Source organism: Rhamphochromis longiceps, linkage group LG6 (genome assembly GCF_057381845.1).
Source record: "Rhamphochromis longiceps isolate RC_006_pf linkage group LG6, R_longiceps_female_GT1.1, whole genome shotgun sequence".
Lineage (NCBI taxonomy): Eukaryota > Metazoa > Chordata > Actinopteri > Cichliformes > Cichlidae > Rhamphochromis > Rhamphochromis longiceps.
In genome coordinates, this window is record NC_140562.1 from 38,735,080 (window position 1) to 38,753,017 (window position 17,938).

The 17,938-nt window shown below is 40.6% G+C and overlaps 3 protein-coding genes across 4 annotated transcripts; all 3 read right to left on the bottom strand.

The window, feature by feature from the left end:
• Nucleotides 1–621: 621 nt before the first annotated feature.
• Nucleotides 622–10,383, bottom strand: LOC146668681 (bestrophin-2-like). Of its 2 annotated transcripts, XM_085410661.1 has the most exons (9): nt 9,576–10,383; nt 9,398–9,492; nt 7,232–7,465; nt 6,696–6,850; nt 6,526–6,603; nt 4,882–5,034; nt 4,685–4,765; nt 4,239–4,393; nt 622–3,994 (listed from the first exon to the last, which is right to left on the bottom strand). In XM_085410661.1, exons 1-9 carry the CDS (start codon nt 9,725–9,727, stop codon nt 3,214–3,216), a joined length of 1,884 nt encoding a protein of 627 aa, XP_085266787.1. In that variant the 5' UTR covers nt 9,728–10,383; the 3' UTR covers nt 622–3,213. The 2 variants fall into 2 exon arrangements, with proteins under 2 accessions (XP_085266787.1, XP_085266789.1); XM_085410663.1 differs by lacking the exon at nt 4,882–5,034.
• A 475-nt stretch (nt 10,384–10,858) lies between these two features.
• get3 (guided entry of tail-anchored proteins factor 3, ATPase) lies at nt 10,859–15,897 on the bottom strand. Its single transcript, XM_085410665.1, has 7 exons — nt 15,728–15,897; nt 14,681–14,828; nt 14,078–14,226; nt 13,832–13,982; nt 13,553–13,660; nt 12,419–12,616; nt 10,859–12,328 (listed from the first exon to the last, which is right to left on the bottom strand). Exons 1-7 carry the CDS (start codon nt 15,868–15,870, stop codon nt 12,200–12,202), a joined length of 1,026 nt encoding a protein of 341 aa, XP_085266791.1. The 5' UTR covers nt 15,871–15,897; the 3' UTR covers nt 10,859–12,199.
• A 104-nt stretch (nt 15,898–16,001) lies between these two features.
• On the bottom strand, nt 16,002–17,829 carry LOC146668683 (noggin-2-like). The gene has a single exon (XM_085410666.1). It carries the CDS (start codon nt 17,644–17,646, stop codon nt 16,642–16,644), a length of 1,005 nt encoding a protein of 334 aa, XP_085266792.1. The 5' UTR covers nt 17,647–17,829; the 3' UTR covers nt 16,002–16,641.
• Between the last annotated feature and the right edge of the window lie 109 nt (nt 17,830–17,938).

Genomic DNA, 17,938 nt, shown 5'->3' on the forward strand with positions numbered 1-17,938 from the left:
CAGACAAACAAACATGTTTGTCTGTGTAACCGTAGTAAGTGCCAGCTCTTTGTAGAAACATCAGATTGTTGCGACATGATGCAGCTCATAAAAAGATTCAGTCTCAATCTCTAACATCAATTTATTAGCATTGTTTTCCAGGTCGTAACTTTTGTGCTGATAACACTTTATGACGCGCAGCTTTATACCCTATTTATTTCCACGTGTGTCAAGCTTATTGTGTTGTGTCACTGCACTAATCCCCTCCCGAGGGACTGAGTGAATGTCCCCAGATCAGCAGGATGGGATCCTTGACTTTGGAGAGGAGTGCAGAACACTTCGGAGAACCTCTCCATATTGTTCTGTACGTAAGGTCTTCTGCTCCAAAACAGCCGAGAGCGGCACTGAGCTGTGATGAGGGTAGGTCATGGGCCTTCTGCTGTGTCATTGGGTCAGACATGCAGTTGCATTTTGGTTATATTCTGCTCATATTTGTCTTTGATCCGTCTGAAATAATGAGCAGCAATGCAGAGGCAAGTCTGCACAAAGGCATCTATCTCAGAGGTGAGCTCGTATCTGCTTGTTTCTCTAAATTGATTTTAAGTGTCACAGATTTATTAAACAAGGCCCAGACAGGAAGAAGAGGGGAAATGGATCCTGGCAGCCTGGCAAAGCATTACGAGTACTGCAGTACTGTTCAGAAAGCATACATAAAAGTTAAGAAGAATGGCTTTGAGGATAACACTAACTTAAAAACAAGTCCACAAGTGATTGCATGGATTAAACAATATCACTGTTTGTTTCTTGTTTTTGTTATTTACCCATCTCCTTTGCTTCTAAGAAGATCAGACTGAGCCAGCATCAATACGAATCTAAAAATATGAGCGACCAAACAACTCCCACTTCCCACTTTACTGAGGTGACCTTTTGCACTCCTCTTTTCCACCCATAATAAGTCTTTCACTGCCTATAAATCAACCAAGCCACCTAAAATGATTGCTCCTTAGTCTTGTTTTGGCTCTGGGCAACCCATACTCCCAAATCAGTTCCATTTTATTAGATGTTAAAAATGTAGTTTATTAATCCAAAGAGCCGATATAGCTCTGAGGCAACTGTTAGACATGATCGAAATGGTGATTCGTGACGGGAGAAACTGTAGTTAACATCCCTTAGTTTGAAATGTGAAAAATATTGTATCCTCTTGTAGGAGCAAAGCCTGTGTGAGGCTTGCTTAAGTACTTTGACTTTTCTTTTAACTGACTTCTGTGCCTGTGCTGTTTTTTGTTTGCTGCTATCGCCCCCTGCTGGTCACTGTTGGTACAGACTGTACATTTGGCACTTGCAGATAACAGTAGGGCTGGGTATCGTCACTGATTTCTAGAATCGATTCAATTCCGATTCACAAGGCCCCAAATCGATTCGATCCACGATTCGATTTAATTCGATTCGATTTAAATCTGGGAAATTTTGACAGTCAGAAATATTATAATTCAGATCAGTACATTTACATATTTTTGTATCAATAAAAAGGAAGCTGACACACGCAAGACTTTATCACAGGTGTGAGCATCACAGCAGAGGCCTTTGTGTCAAAGTAGCTGAGGATAAAACACAGAAAAACATGAAGGTGATTTTCCTGGCCTGGGATTTTACAAAAATATTCTGCAGTACATCAAAAACGAAAGAAAACCATTAATCAACATATGAACATCACCTCTGAAGTTACAGCGGTTTTATTAGAGACACAGTGTTTTGCATTTTGAATAATTTTAAAAAGTTTAAATTTGTTCAGTATTGAACAGCAGAAATGAGGTTTTCTTTTCGGAAGAATGTAAAAGGGAAAAAACAGAGGCCGACAGCCTGTAAACAACAGTAGACTTGTGCGTAACAAGCAAGCGAATAATGAAGAAAGGGAAACTGTTCTTGAAGTACAGAGAGAGAGCTGTGCATCGCAGTGGAAGCAAAACAGTAAAAGTCTGAGTGAATTCATGACGATGTTTATGTGAAGCGTTTGGATCTTCTTTTGCTGCTGGTTCGGTCAATATTGTTTGGAGAGAGATCAAACTAACAGCTTTAGAATCGGCGCATAAAGGGCGTGCACACAAAGCGCAGACCCGCCGACAGATCAGAGTCAGCGAGCTGTCGGCTTTCAGCCCCGACTGTGAGAAAAGCGACATCTAACTGATTCTGATCCGCGGGTCCCGCTGTGTGTTTAAGTCTTTGTGCAGAATCCGTGTTCCTGCTCTCATTTACTGTCTTAACTGTTTGGTGGTTCTTGAAATTTTGTGAGATTTCACCTGAGATTCTGGCATTTTGGGCAAAATAAATTTATATTAAAAAATCGATTCAGGATTTTAATGAATCGATTTTACGTTATCCAAGCCAGAATCGATTTTAATCGATGAATCGATTATAAGAACCCACCCCTAGATAACAGTGTTGTAGCTATATTATAACTATACATGTGTTTTTAGATACTCATTCATTGGTCTGTTGAAACAGTGTATCAAATGTATAATTTTTTGTTGAATTATTGTGTTAATTAATTTAAGCCAATATTATTATTATGAATATATTATAATAAGTAGTAGAAAATGAAAACAATAAGTCATAAATGTGTATGTATTTACTTTTTTAAATAATCAAGATGAATTAGATGAACATAGAAAACTGTGTCACGCATGCATTTTGCTTTCTTTTCAGAATAAACTTTGGTTAAAGTTAAAAGTTTTAAGTTTTACAACTCTAAAATAAAATCTGCTATCTCTCATCGACTATCAAGATGCAGCATCCAGATTACTCTGAGCTCTTCCCTTTTAAAAATGATAGAAATAACAATAATTTTCCACCTGCTTCCGGTTACAGTAATTCAAAATGATCAAACTTAAATAGATTTTTTCTATCTCAGACAAACATGGATTTCCAAAGGTCATCGTATTCCTTTAAACATATCAAAACATAGTGTTATTCATATTTCCTATCCCTCTCTTCCTTTTGATTTTTGAAACTAATTACAGATCATCGTTGAAAGCCAAACTTCAGAAGTTGCATGACAAAATCAGAGTGCTTTATGTACTAAACTAATTTCCAAAAACTGTGGCCGCGAAGGTGCTACTAACTAGTAAGACTGAAAGTCCCACTTCAGTGACTAACTTCACTTCTGAAAGCATGCACTGCATCAAGCCTTATATTTTCAAACCATCGCAAGTTCATGTGAACCTACCAACTGTCCACCTAAGACCCTGTGAGCTCTGACCCCATGCTCACACTGCGAAAACGCTGAGGTTCACTGAAGGACGGCACAGTGAGGAAGGACATTTTGTTTCCTCCCAAGGGAGGTTTGGGGGTGGACACAGCTTTGTTGTGACTGATAGCTGGCTGGGAGCTACAGAGCTCCAGACTAGAGTGGGCAGCTGGGTGAAAGAGGAGAGCAGAGGGGTGACTCGAGGTGATGGGAATGGAGGAGTATGGTCGAGAAGACTTCTCTCTGGAGGACTTAGGTGGGGGAGGAAGCAGAGACACTGGAGCTCTGGTTGTCTCTCCGCTCTCTCCTTTCCCTTCTTCTTCCCCAATCTGGTGCTCTTCGTTGCACTTACTCTCCACTCTACTCAACTCTTTCCTCTCCTTGATGGCAGGTTGCTCTCCTGGCCTGTCCTGCTCAGACCCAAACTGAATCTCCAGCAAAGGCGTTCTGGCACTCTTCTCATCCCTAAAACTGCACACAGTGCTCTGTGTCTCCTGCCCGAGCCCTGATGGCAGAGACCCCGCTTTACCTATTTTACAGCTGTCCTCGTCTTCATCATCGCTGTTGTACTGGTCAATGCCGGGGGAGTGGCGCTGTCTCTGGAGCTGTGCTGAGGTGCGTCGAAGGGCCCCTCCCATTAGGCCAGTCGGTGATGGGGCTGAGTTGAGAAGGCGGTTGAAGAGAGCCATGTTAGGATGGCGAGTTCCTGACTCTTCCAAGTTCTCAGCAATATCTTCCAGAGGCTGGAAGTGCATCTCCTCTTTAGGAATCCTGTCAAGCGATACAGCAATTTATGTTCCATGTTCAGAGTTGTGTTTTGCGTTTTCAGCCTTCCTCTGGGGAACAGGTTTTACCATTTCTCAGCCCTAACTACGTCAAAGTACTTGATTTAATTTAGGTGCATTACTTTCATTTTCACAACTGAAATTTTCCCACCATGAGGGGGGAATCCAGTTGAAGGTGTCAAAGTCACAAAGGAAGTACACGTACAATGAGAAGGTAATGTAAAACTTACGCCATGTCAAAAGTGGACCCCTGGAACGAGGGCTTACGCAGGACGAAGAGAGTGGCTGCGGTGTAGGGTGGACGGGGATTGGAGTCATTCCAGTAACGGTCTCTCTCCATCATCGGCAAATCTCCATACATCTCATCCACAGCCATCATGGAAACCTACAGAATGAAATGCAAAGAGATGCACACATAATAAGTATCCACAATAAGAAAAAAAGTCCAATTAAAATCAAGCAAGCACAACAGAAACAAATTTTACCTGATGGTCGCTCTCTGAAAACATTTAAAACAGATTACAATAACTGCCACAGTGTCATTATAGTAGGCCAGAGATATGGAGGAGAAATTTAAAAAACAAAACAATGAAGAAGCTGCATTTGATAATGAGGCCACAAAGTTCCTCCCTGAGAAGTTGATTGCTACAAGATCAGAAAAAGAGCATTAAGAAACCTGGAAGTTTCTGTCTATCAGCCAGTTGGTCTCAAAGTCGTCATCATCTTCTCCAAAAGGGTTGATCAGCTGCTCAGCAACCTTCAGAACAAAACATAAAATATGAAAAAAACCCACAATAACTCTCCATGTGTTACTTTTTTTTTTTTTTTTTAGAATCAAACAGGGAATAAATGTGCTGTAAGCCTAAATCTGACCTTGAGCCAGCCTGCATAAAAGAAGAACTGCAGTAGAGTGAAGATGGGCACATAGAGGTCAAGGTCATGACCTGGATAACCTTGACTGGGGTCCAGGAACTGGCGACCAATTAGACACACCAGGAAAAAACTGTACACGGCCAAAGTCACCACCTGAGGGACAGATGGATTTAGGTGGTTTTGTGGTTTACTCTGCAGCTTTTCTTTAACCTCTTTTTTATCATTACAATACTAAAATGATCAAAAATAAGCACTAAAATACACTTATTTTATTTTACATTTACAACAGATTAAGTGTTTATTAAAGACAGTTTATGTGAACATCAACAAATGCAATCTGACTAATCAAAAATTTATTTAATAGCTGCATACAAATACACTGAGCCATATTCCTTAATTAAGTTATGTACTTATAAACACTAACACAGTAAATAAGTCTTTTTGGTTACTTATTTTTGATTGTTGCATGTTTGATCCTATATATCACAAAGCTCTAGAATGCAGCTGTAGTTATAGATTTGTTTTATTAGTTAAAATTATTACTTTTTATAAAAATCACTGTAAAAGCTAAGTACGTCCTTACTGTTTCCATTGGAAATAAGAGGATAAGTAGCAGCTAGGTGTTGCTAATCAAATGCACTTAATGAAATGATAATCAACAAGTGTGACCACCTCTGTACAAGCAGAGGTTTTAGCAGTTTGCCAGTCTGAAGCATTCAGGTAAGTGTTAACACAATGCCGCAATCATTCCAGGAGTGGACATCCCAGCAAATTCATCCCATGGTTAGAGTGTGTCGCGCTCAGACAAATTGCAAGAATTAGACTCTGAACAACATCTCAGACTCTACAGACCTCAGTTAGCGCTCAGTGTTCAAGTTCATGGTAGTACAATTAGAAAAAGACTGAACAAGTATGGTTTGTTTGGAAGCTTCCCCTTGAGAAAGCCTCTCCTCTCTAACGAACATGGCAACATGACTTAAGTTACACCTGAAAGAAACCATAAGACTCCCAGAACAATGTCCGGTGGACATTACACACAGTACCACATTTAATGAAAACCAAGCACAGCATATTAGCATAAGCGCCTCATATCAGATGTGAAGCACATTGGTGTTTTGGGCTTATTTTCCAGCCACAGGACGTGTGCACCTTCTAATCATTGAGTTGACCATAAACTCCCCTGTGCACCAAATGTTATAGAGTCAAATGTGAAGTCATCTATCTAAAACAACTGAAGCAATGAACATTGAAAGACTGATAAAGTCATACAGAAAATAATTACTTTGAGTTACTGCTGCTAAAAGGTCGATCTACAAGCTACTAAATCACAGGATGTACTTAGTTTTTCACGAGACTGCATAGAGTGCTGTGAAAACTTTTTATTTCAAATGAATGTACATGACTTGTCACTAGGGACTAATTTATTATTTATATTTGAACAATTACAATTTGAGAGATGCAGTCTTTCACCTGTAAGTTTTTGTCACTTCAGCTGGAAGCAATCGCAGTCATTTCTTTGACATCAGTGAATAAAATTGAAACAAAAGCCTAATGTAAAAAAAAATGTTTGTGTGAAAGAAAATCATAGTTTAATTAAAGATGTGTGTAAGAGTTAATAGCAGTGCGATAATAGTCAGCACTTACCTGAGTGTAGACCAGAGGAACACTGATCATGTCATAATGAAACAGCATGCTACACTTCCCTCTGAATGCATTCAGTTCCTGTTCACACACAAATAAAGAAACTAGCTGTCTGTGTGAATGCATATCTAAGCCTGCATATCCACCAAAACACAACTTTAATTCTGCTGTACCTCCAGCAGTAGTTTGAGAGTGTGATTGTCTTTGATTCTGCCCTCGCAGCGAGCCATAGCAGCCAAGTTGGTGAACCAAACACAGGGAATCCAGTACTTGTTATATGGAGAGTGGAGACCCTCAAACTTCTTTCGCTCATCTCTTGTCATGAATCCTGCATGGACCAAAACCGGACTTGTTTATTATGTAAGACTTCAGTTTAAATAACAGCAAGAAACTGGGATGAGGATTCATAGACAATAGTCACAAAGAACTGCTTCAGAAAACAAACATAGTCTTCTGACGCTGTTCAAATCTCTGAGAATTGTTTGTGACTCTGTGAAATAACTTCACATTGTAAATCAAAGCAGGAGAGTCATTTGTGTGTGACTGGGCTAAAACACTTTGGGTCACTTCTTGACTACAGCCTGGGAAACATCTGATCACTGATACTCATCATCAGCATCAGCGAGTGAATGGCTATTTTACATTAACAGCTAAGAATAGACCCACACCACTCCCATCACCATCTTCCCTCCTTCACCATCCTTCTTACCAGCTTCTACCACGTGGTCCATGGTGGGGAAACGTTTGAAGACAGCAGTGCTGACAGAGCGGAGGATGAGCAGGGCTGACAGACTGGCGTAGCGCATCATGGTGCGCCTCAGCAGACGGCCTCGCTCGTCGCTCCCCTGGAGGCCGCCTGACAGGACGCACATGAGTCTGTCAGGGAGTGGGATGCTGGTGTACTGGTTCCACCACCTGTTCACCACCAGGGTCACATAGAAACCTGCAAACAGCAGTGGACAGATGATTACTACTGAAGATCTAAGTAAAAAACTGGAACTTTTAAAAAACATGAGATCATATGCTATCTTGTAAGGTCCATAAAGGGGCCTAAAGGATGTCAAGTGGTTTGAGTTTACTGTTACAGTGCTGTGAAAAAGTATTTGCCCCCTTCCTGAGTGGCTAATCCAAACCTATCCAGCCCTATGTGAAAAAGTAACCCAACTCATGTTAAATCATGAATTAACTGCGATTAACCACGTTTTTGAAACACTGAGTTCACTTTCACTACCCACACCCAGGTCTGATTACCGCTAGACCTGCTAAATCAAGAAATCACATAATATAATCTACCCGACAAAGTGAAATAGGATAAAAGATCTTAACAGAAACACATCAGGTCGTGGTCTAAAAATCTAAAGCTGAGAAACAAAGTCACTGATGTCTATTAATCTGAAAAGGATTACACAGGTTTTGGGACTCCAGTGAACCAGAGTGAGAGTCATTATCCACAAATGGAGAACATTTGGAACAGTGGTGAACCTTCCCAGGAGTGGCCATCCTACCAAAACTATTCCTAAAGTGCACTGACAACTCAACCAGGATCACCAAAGAGCTCAAAATGACATGTAAAGAACAACAACTTAAATAAAATAGAAAAGAAAAAACAACATCTCACAAGGAGTCAAAGGCCAGGGTGAAGAGGTGGGTTTTCAGAAGTGTTTTAAAAACAGGCAGAGAAGAGGCCTGTCTAATCTCTAAAGGCAGATTGTTCCACAGTTTTAGAGCTGCTACGGCAAAAGTACGATCTCCTCTAAGCTTATGCATATAATGCTGTAGCAACTCAGAGAGATAAGATGGGGCTAGGCCATGGAGGCTTTAAATGCAAATAAAATCATTTTAAAATTAATCCTAAAAGAAATGGGCAGCCAGTGAATTAAAATAAAAGACTGGCAAATATATGGCCTTAATGGAAGAGTTTCAAAGAGAAATTCTCTGCTGACCAAAAACAACACAAACGCTTTTTTCACATTTGCCAAAAAAACCCCCCCAAAAAAACAGGACTTTTAGAAAGTATTCTGTGGACTGATGAGACAAAAGTTGAACTTTTTGGAAGGTTTAATGATGTAAAACTAACACAGCACTTATTAACAGTCAAACATAGTAGTCATAGTTGCCATTACTTGCGGTACCACGAATTCTGATATCTACTAGAAAATCCTGAAGGAGAATGCTCAGCCATCAGTTCATGTCCTGAAGATCAAACACACTCAGATTATGCACCAGGACAATGATCGGAAACACAGCAGCAATTCCATCTACTCAGGATATCGTTGTCTAATGATAAAATTTGTTTGATGATCTGACAAATATCCAAAAAACTAAAAATTAGAGGCAAATACTTTTTCACAGCATTGAACATAATGTCTTGTTAAGCCCGATGGATCCCAATAGAGAACCAGTAACCTTGACTAATGACTCACAGGATGCATAAGAATAATTAGGTGATTTACATCCACAAAGTAAAACCAACGAAACATGCAAACAGTGCAAGGACGGATGAACTTCAACAAAAGCGGAGTCTGTAAACTGAAAATCCCTCATGTAGTAAATGCACTAAAGGGTTTTTAAGACCCACACAAAAATCTGCTATTATCACTGTTAAAAATGTGTAGATCTCTTTTTAAAAACATTATTCTAATATTTGCATAATCAAACCTTCAATTACAAACAGCAGATATGTAACTCTAGAAGCTACAAACCCATGAAACAAGGGTCTCGATGTCTAGAGCTGAGGATCGCTGACAAAAATCTATAAAACATGAGCCTTGTCCTATTTAGCAAACTATTCCTATTTTCTGGATGCAAACATCAGGAGTAAATCATAAAAGTGAAAAAGATCTGGGAGACAGCAAAAAGGTGATCATTAGCTTACCCAGTACAAAAGACATGGGGATGAGACTGGCATAGTGATTGCAGTAAATTGCCAGCTTTTCGAAATACCTTTTCTGGTCATCATACAGGAAAAATCTAAAAACAACAGAGGAAAAGTTTTCCAAAGTTTAGTATGATGAATGGATCAAAGCACTGATAAAGCAATCCTCCTTTCTCACCTGTAAGTAATACTGATGGCGGTATACATGGCAAAGAAAGCCAGGAATTCTTTATATAACACCTTGTAGATGCTCCCTTTCCAGGCCCAGAGCAGCTTGGAGAAGCCACAGAATCGGGCGTTTGCAACTCTAGCCGTGTATGTGACCGTCATCAGTGACAGAAGATCTACAAGTCTCCAGAATAAAATAAAAAAAAAACAGCTGTTTGGAAGAAACAGCTAAACTCAGGTGAGCCAGAGACAATGAGAACATGATCTCACAAAAAAAGTTTTTATTTCTAGTTATTGATTGTAGTTATTTAAAAAAAAAAAAAAACATCTACTTACCTTTTGTTGTGATTTAGCTTGCTGAAATGTTCAGCGCATCCCCTGTGCGTAATTGGCACCTCTGGATAAGTGAATTCATATTTTCATTTAGTAGTACCGTCTTCCATTTGCCTTGTTCTGTGCTGTTTTTTCAATGAGCTCGGAAGCCTGTGATCAAGTGGCTCCGTTAAGTTGAAGCTCATTCGGCTGCGTGGCAGTAATCCTACGTGCCTCCTCAGTGCGTCCAGTGGTCAGTGCGCCCCGGGGTAAATCCCCGAAACGAGGAGGAGCTCGTTAACGCGACCCCCGACCGGGAGAGCGGGGCTAGGTGATGGAACACAAGCGACAGGCCGCAGCGCCGGGGCACCAGGAGCGCACAGGACCGTGCAGTACAGTAGAAAATTATGCAACAATAGCAAGTGAACCATGGCAAAGTTTCGTGTTAAGTGATACGAAAGAAAATCACCCAATTTTCCAGTTACAGATCAGTAATTACTGCGTGCTGCAGCTTAAATAACAAACATCTTAAGATACTCATACCATCTTAAAGGAGCATTTTATGTCAAAGCTTCCTCCACTTTTCTTAAACTTAGTTGTACTGTAATAAGGAGATATCAGTGGAGTGGAGCTCCGCACCTGGATATAGTTTGAGACTTTTTTTAAAATCATGTCTCCAAAGTACCCAACACGACTTATCGACCACACTTTAAACTGAGATACTTCTTGGCGTTCATTGATACAATAGTCATTTTGTGTCATTTTTCCTCCCACTTTTGTGTTCTTTTCAGTGGGAGGCTTTTATGTTGCTCCTGAACTGCTTTGTTGGAAGGTTAAATGGGGCTTCATGCTCTGTCGGAGCCGATCTGCACACTGCTCAGTTTGGTGGTCTGTGCGCACGCAAGAATTTGCTTCAGTCCCCTCCAATTAAACGATTAATTCAACTGGCACGCAGATGAAAAAGAAATGACCATGAAAGACTTTCAGCTGAGGCAAGTTTGTTTTAATCAACACTGACATTATAATTTAAGGAAAATCTATAGAAAACAGATTCTTACCAACTCAAAAACTGTCCGTGACAGAGAGGGGAAATGGAGCTTTTAACTGAGAGTGCACTATCCTGTTATTTATTTATGTTTCACTTGGGAAGCACCAATCAAGGCAGCCAGGAATCTGATATTCAATCAAAAGGGAAAGGATGCTTTAAATTTCCTTCACCTCACCATTCATTTAACATTTGATCAAGTGACATTCAATATGTATTTTAATTAACAAAGCGCTGAATAAGGCTACTAATATCTTTCAATGGTGTTCCCATATAGTTCTCAGTCAACAGGATGGACACAGGTTTGACAGAAACACACTGGATGAGTTTATGAGCGCTGTATAGGAACATGAACAGGGAGATCAGCAGTGCCCAACAGCTTTAGCTTCCAGCTCAAACATCACCAGTCACATCAAATAAAACTGCAACCTTCCTCCACATACCAACCAAAGCAACTAGTGTCCTTTATGGATAGAAAACAATAAATCTGACTGATGTTCTCATTATTGTCATCTAATGATCTGATAAATGGTAAAAGACACTCAAATTTGTTTTGTTTCAGTTTGTTTTGGTTGCAATAACAAGGCTGTAACTAAAGACCACACAAGCTGTCTTCCTGGGTTTTTTTTAGTGTTTTCTTTTTTATTTCCCTGCCACCACCACAACCTGAATATAGAAATCTGGATGGAAAAAGTGTGATACACGAGTTTGTTTGAATTTTTAAGTTGCAAATCAAATGGAAGAAGACACACAGTCACCATGAATCACACAGAATAAACAAGTCATAAACATCAACCATCTGAAAGCTGTTTTCTCCTCAAACACACAGCACTGTCACTGGAAACACTTTGTTTTCACAACTGAGGCCGGACACTGCACAGGGTGTGGGGGAGGAGGGGACGATTTTTCAATTCTTCTGTCGAGAAAAAGTTAAATGCTTAAAGTAGGAACTGCCACAGTGGATATGAAGACAAGAGAAGGTGAAGTGAGAGTAAGGCGGCACGCATATGTACCATCTTATCTCCAAAAATAATGCAGCTTCTCTATGGGTTTACTTGTGATGTCGTGGGGGGTGGGGCACCCTTCAATGCAGGCGGGTGTCTCGCTGTAACCGTGCTGTGAAGATACCGTGTTGAGGACTGAATGGATCGTCTTGAGGCTGTTGCTGCAGGATTTGAGGCTTGCTGGGGATGGAGCTCAGAGGAGGATAACTCAGACTGCAGAGCTGTGTCTGTAGAATGGGGGGAGAGGAGGCGGCCCTGCGAGGGGGCAGGACATCACTTGTTTGGGGGTTTGTAGGGTTCCAGAAGTTGCTTAGAGAACGTGTTGACCTTGTCGGCACCTCGAACTTCATGGGGCAGTAGAGGTAACTTGACTATGTGGAAATCCTCGTAAAGATCTTCCATCTGTGGGCAGAAGACAAACCACCAATAAAGTTGTGTGACTTTGAACTGTAAATATTGTAAATAAACTTTCCCATTTCTCCTGATTCATACCTGGTCTAAATATTTCGACTGAATTTTATGGCGGGCTTCACACATTTTACACGGCCTGTCTGCATCAGGGAAAACGAGCTGGTTGACAATGATGTTGTGCGTGTCGATGCGGCACTTGGCCAGTTCCTGAATCAGCCGCTCTGTCTCATAAAGTGACAGAAATTCAGCAATACACACACAGATGAAGGTGGTCTGCTCCTGAAGGGTGAGAGGAAGGTGCGTCACAACACACATAGATAAAAACTATTAATATGACTTCATGAAGCTCAAATTTCCTCCAAATACTGAATTCGTTATTTACATTAAATATTTTGTCTAAACAGGTAGATGAGTTCCCATCAAAGAACAAAATCAAAAGGAACAACAAAACCTAAAGCAGTCAAGTAAAACAGACTAGCTACTAGGGCTCAACAGGGGTGGAGTTAGAACTTTAAAAGAAAATAATAAAAAGGTGAAACTGTTGTCGAAACTTCTTTTGTCCTAATGACAAAATAGTATAAAGAGGGCTTGATAAGAGGGATACATGCATGTGCAACAGGCCGCTGTGCACAGTGAGTCACTCCAAAAAAAACTCTTGTATCCACACACACTATTGACACTCGAACCAGCTAAAGTTTCTTCTGTCATCAGATAAGACTTGTTACAGAGGGTGTGCATGTAGCTACCACAGCACCTCATTAGAACAGTATATGACTGAAGTGTAGTGTGAAAAGGCTTATTCATCGTGGGTGGGTGGAGACTACAACCATTAAAGCAATTACATCTTTAACTGACAATGATGTTGCATCTGGTTCATCTGTACAATAATGCCAAAATTAGAAAGTGGCTGAAGGAAAAAAAAATGTCCAGGGATCATTATTATTTTTAGGCTAGACAAGTGTAATTTTCTTTTATCGAGTTGTTCTAAAGGCTCTCTGAAAAGCTTTCAGTTGATCCCAAATGTAAGAGAACTAGAAAACACATTTTTATATACATAATAAAATCAGAGAGGAGCACCCTCCCTTAACCTGATTTCCACCAGACAGGGCTCTTCCCGTTAAAAGGCAGTTAATTCTACCCTCAATCATCAAATCAATAGTAAGCTATTACTATATAAATCCCAAAGTTGTATAAGAATATATAAATGTGACTTACAGGGTCTTTGAACTGCTCACTAACTGAGCGAATGACTGGCAGGGTTTCTTCAAGCTTTGAGGCCAGCTGGTCTGCGTTCATGTCACCCAGACCAAGCATATTACACATCTAGAAACAGCAAAAGAGATGGACAGTGTGAGTGAAAACAAGAGAAGAGAGAAAGAGAAAACACTGGAGAAAGAAAAAGGCCAACAAAGTGAATATATTTAATCAGAAATCATGTTTTATGTGCAGAATAATGAAAATGGTTTGAACCGATCTGCTCGTCTCAGCACCCACCTGAGAGATGAAAGGGCTAATCTGGTTCTTGATCTGCATGAGGCGGCCTAGACCTCGCTCCACAATCGTGGGAAAGTTAAGCAGTCGCAGTGTGTGACCAGTAGGGGCAGTGTCAAAGACCACCACTGAGAAGTTCATTCCCTTCACTAATCTGAGATACAGGCAAACAACAGTGGTAAGTATAACACTCACTAACTGTCCTTAAAACTTCAGACATGCTGCGAGAAAACTCAAATACAAAACTACCTCATGACCTCTGCATAGCTCATAGCCTCATCGATGCCGGGGAAGGCGCTCATCGCTTCCTGCATCATCTTCTTGCCCATGCTGAGCATATTGTCCTCCTCGAAGAACTCATCAGGCAGCTCTGCCACACCCAAGCTCGGGTCAATCTCCTGTATACACATGCCCAAATCCTAAGATCAGAACACTTCAAATAGATTGCAAATGTTTTTATGCCCTCCAGTGATTGAGTTTGTTACACAGTGGTGCTTGTGAGACTCACATGTGGAACTGGCTAGCCTCGTGACTCTGAAAAGATGGTGATCTCATGCACTAACTTGTTTTTTCCAAAAACAGAATGAACAAACCCTCTGTGCTTTTTAAACTCTGTCTAAACGTTAGTCTTTAATATGATGCAAAGATGAAAATGTGGATAAGAAAATCCTTGTACTGTGGATGCTTGCTCATTGTTGTTTCATAGACTTCATCAATGTTATTAATATTATTAATAACATGCTTCTCAGAAAAAAATATATTTGCAAACATTTGAGTTCAATTTTTAATCTCATCAAGCAGCACCTCACACTTGTAACATTTAATAGCTGTTAGGTGTACACATATACTCACCATTGCAAAGAGGTTGTCATAGCCCTTAACCTTAGTGGGTACCTTTGAGAACTTCTGGTCAAAAGCATCAGAGATGTTATGGGCAGGATCTGTGGAAATGATGAGCACACTCTCCCGAACAGCAGCCAGCTGGACAGCCAAACTACAGCTGTCAGAAGGACATGGAAAGGGGACAGGTTTGTGTTTAAAGAGCCTGTTAAGAGTATTTTGTGCCCAATGTAAGCATGTAAGAAATGCTGTGCAACTGACCAACAATGAGATCCGCAATGTTTTGAATTCTTAATCCTTCATGTGCATGCATGCCGTGTAAAGCACAAAGTAAAATTCTAATCCAGTTCCGCTTTGTGAACATTACCTTCCCCCAGTTACTTTGATGAACGCAACTTTCGCATGCAATTATATTCCAACTGAAACACAGTAGATAACTTAAGGGATAGCATATGCGACAGTGGTTGATCTATGCGCAATGTTATCGTGGCTGCTCTGATGTGATGTACATATTTGTTTGACACATTAGATTTTTGTTAGTTATCTTGTTTGAAATAAGTCCGCTACAGACTAGATCCACGTTCATTTGGAATCGCATTTATTCATATTTTTTTCTTCTTGTTATGAATAAAGATATGATAATACGGGCTTGACAGCCTAACTCTGGAGTCTCCTTTAACTCTGGGTGAAGTAAAAGAACAGGTAACATTAGCAGCAGGTTATTGATGATGGCTTATACGGTGATTACTGAAGGTGTTGAGAAAGTCGTGAATCCATGTGTCAGCTGCTAACGTTAGCTGCTCACTGCGCTTCACAGCTACCAAACTGCCCGGCGAAAGGACTCCTTACTCAAATCTAAAACATAACAGTCACTTTTCTTTGATGCTAGCGCGTCTTTAGGTAGAAATTTAACACCAGTCTAATCTCGTCGTGGGAAAATTACCCACGCAATTCATTTTCGGACAATGATCAACGTCAACTTATGGTAACGGCTAATGCTAGCCAGCCGCTCAAGCCGAGTCAGTATCCGGAGGCAATTTAGCATTTTAATCAACTTACCTACATGTCGTTTTACCAACGCCACCCTTCCCACCCACAAATATCCATTTCAAAGATTTCTGCTCGATGATATTCTTCAGAGTTGGTTCTAACGGCTCCACATCGGGCGCATCTTCAAATTCGTCTTCCACCAAAGCTGCCATCTTGTATGTGTACAGTCAGCGACGTACAGCTCAGGAGTTACGCAAAGACGTATCCACAGTTGATGCATTCACTGCTCCTCGGAGTTTTGATCCACGCAAGGTTTCACACTGCCGCAGGGTTGTACGACATTTGGTAGTTTTAATATTGAAGACACTATTAATTTTTGACAGAAGAAGACAAGGAATCACATAGGCACTGACAATTATATTTTATTCATATTATATTCATGCGCATGTGTACATTAGAATAGTTTGCAAGGAAGTCATCTAGAAACAGGTTTATGTAGATTTTGAATTTAGAATGATTAGTATATATCTTCAATTAATACTGTCAAGTATGATCAATCAATCAAACACAACAGTGAGTTACCAAAAACACTTTCATTTTTAATGTTCTCTGTAAACAAAAAATGTTTGATACTGTTTGAATATGAAAGTGCAAAAATAGAGTGAAAAAGAAAAATTGGAAGAAACATGCACAATCCACGAATTTACCATAAACATGAATGTAGCACGAACTACACTAAACTCAGCGCCTTAGAAATTGCAGTTTACTGACGTAAAACATTTACTTAAATATTTATTAAGCCAGTTTGTACTAAAAATGTTGAAAGTTTAGAGCAGAGAAAATGAAAGAGCAGGTAGCGGCATCGTCTTAGTAATTAAAAGTAGCCATGTTCGATCATTTCAACTATAACACTGAAAATCAACAAAATAATAAAAAACACAGTGTGCACAGAAAAAAAGCCGGTCTGCAGTGATAAAAAACATTCATTTACATGAACACATGCATGCAGTCACCACAGGATAAGGCACTTGTCTCCATAAACATCTTTTCCTTGTTTCACCTGTCCCCATCTGAGCACTGCCATCAGAGTTTTCACCTCTCAATTTTCTGGAGCGATCATCTCCATCTCTGACTTCAATGCAGTGCCAAGCCAGAATCTTTATGTGTGTTGTTTGAGCTCGCACGCAGTTCATCCCACTGGGAAAGGAGCAACTTTGCCCTCCATCTGGCCCTTCACAGTCAGTCTGCCGCAGCCACCGTGGCCAGAAGGTTGGGCCCAGATCGACCCACTGGTGCTGTAATTTGCATGTTGCTGAGCGCACCAGCCATCCTCTGACTGAATTGGCAGCATCTGATGGCAGAGAACTGAGGTCCAGTTCTGCAGCCTCCTTCTCTAGTTTCTGCTGATATTTTGCTGAAGCCTTTCTCAGTTCTGGAGACACACGCAGGTTAAATTTCTCTTTGAAGGTGGTAAGGGTGGGCTGACTTCCTTTGGGGGACTCAAAAGGGTGATCTACAGACATCCAAAACGGGTCAAACGAGGATCCCAGAAGACGCAGGAGGCGAGAAGGCTGGCGATGTCTGACTTTGGGCATGTAGTGGTAGTCGTCAGCATTTGTGATGAGGGTGTATGGACGGATTGGCTGTGAGAAGGATGGGAGACTGGCTCCCAGCTGAAGAAATGGTGAATCCCAGCCTGTGCCATCCTGGTCTTGAGCAACAGTCACATTTGGATGCTGATTTTGAGTTGAAATGTTGGAAATAAAGGCCAGAGATGCATCCAGGAGAAAAGATAGGAAAATCCAACAGAGACAAATGGCAAACTGCCCACACATGGTCTTCAGATCTGGACTGTAGCTCAAAGAATGAAAAATTGCTCTTTTAGCTTTTCCCTTCAGTCCTTTAGTTATGCTTTCAGTTGGTGCTAGGTGCTTCAGGGACTCTGTGTACCCAACACCAGACATCCTTGGGCTCTTAAACAACAACATACTGAATTCAGTGTCTTATCACACAAGCAGCACTCTATTGAGTATGGCACACTTGAGTTCCCAAGACTGATATTTTGGCTAACTTGCAATCTGAATATAAGACAACTATGCTGAAATTTGGTTTAATGCAAGGTGTCACGTACCAAAATTTCCACACTTCACACTTTTGCAAAGTGCCAACTTTAAATGGGTTATCAATGAAATATTCATTGGATAAAGTTGGTGTGTAAATCACTGGACTAAGGAGTAAAATATTTTAAAAAGAGACCACATGAAAAATGTTCATGGGGCA

What these genes read in the sequence shown, in the direction of transcription:
- LOC146668681 (XM_085410661.1), bottom strand. Translation starts at nt 9,727, where the DNA reads ATGACGGTCACATACACGGCTAGAGTTGCAAACGCCCGATTCTGTGGC. An exon ending in GCCATCAGTATTACTTACAG is followed by an intron (nt 9,493 to 9,575) that starts GTGAGAAAGGAG and finishes TGTTGTTTTTAG; the next exon opens with ATTTTTCCTGTATGATGACC. An exon ending in GGGTCCACTTTTGACATGGC is followed by an intron (nt 3,995 to 4,238) that starts GTAAGTTTTACA and finishes ATCGCTTGACAG; the next exon opens with GATTCCTAAAGAGGAGATGC.
- get3 (XM_085410665.1), bottom strand. Translation starts at nt 15,870, where the DNA reads ATGGCAGCTTTGGTGGAAGACGAATTTGAAGATGCGCCCGATGTGGAG. An exon ending in AGCTATGCAGAGGTCATGAG is followed by an intron (nt 13,983 to 14,077) that starts GTAGTTTTGTAT and finishes CCTGTATCTCAG; the next exon opens with ATTAGTGAAGGGAATGAACT. An exon ending in AGTCGAAATATTTAGACCAG is followed by an intron (nt 12,329 to 12,418) that starts GTATGAATCAGG and finishes TTCTGCCCACAG; the next exon opens with ATGGAAGATCTTTACGAGGA.
- LOC146668683 (XM_085410666.1), bottom strand. Translation starts at nt 17,646, where the DNA reads ATGTTGTTGTTTAAGAGCCCAAGGATGTCTGGTGTTGGGTACACAGAG.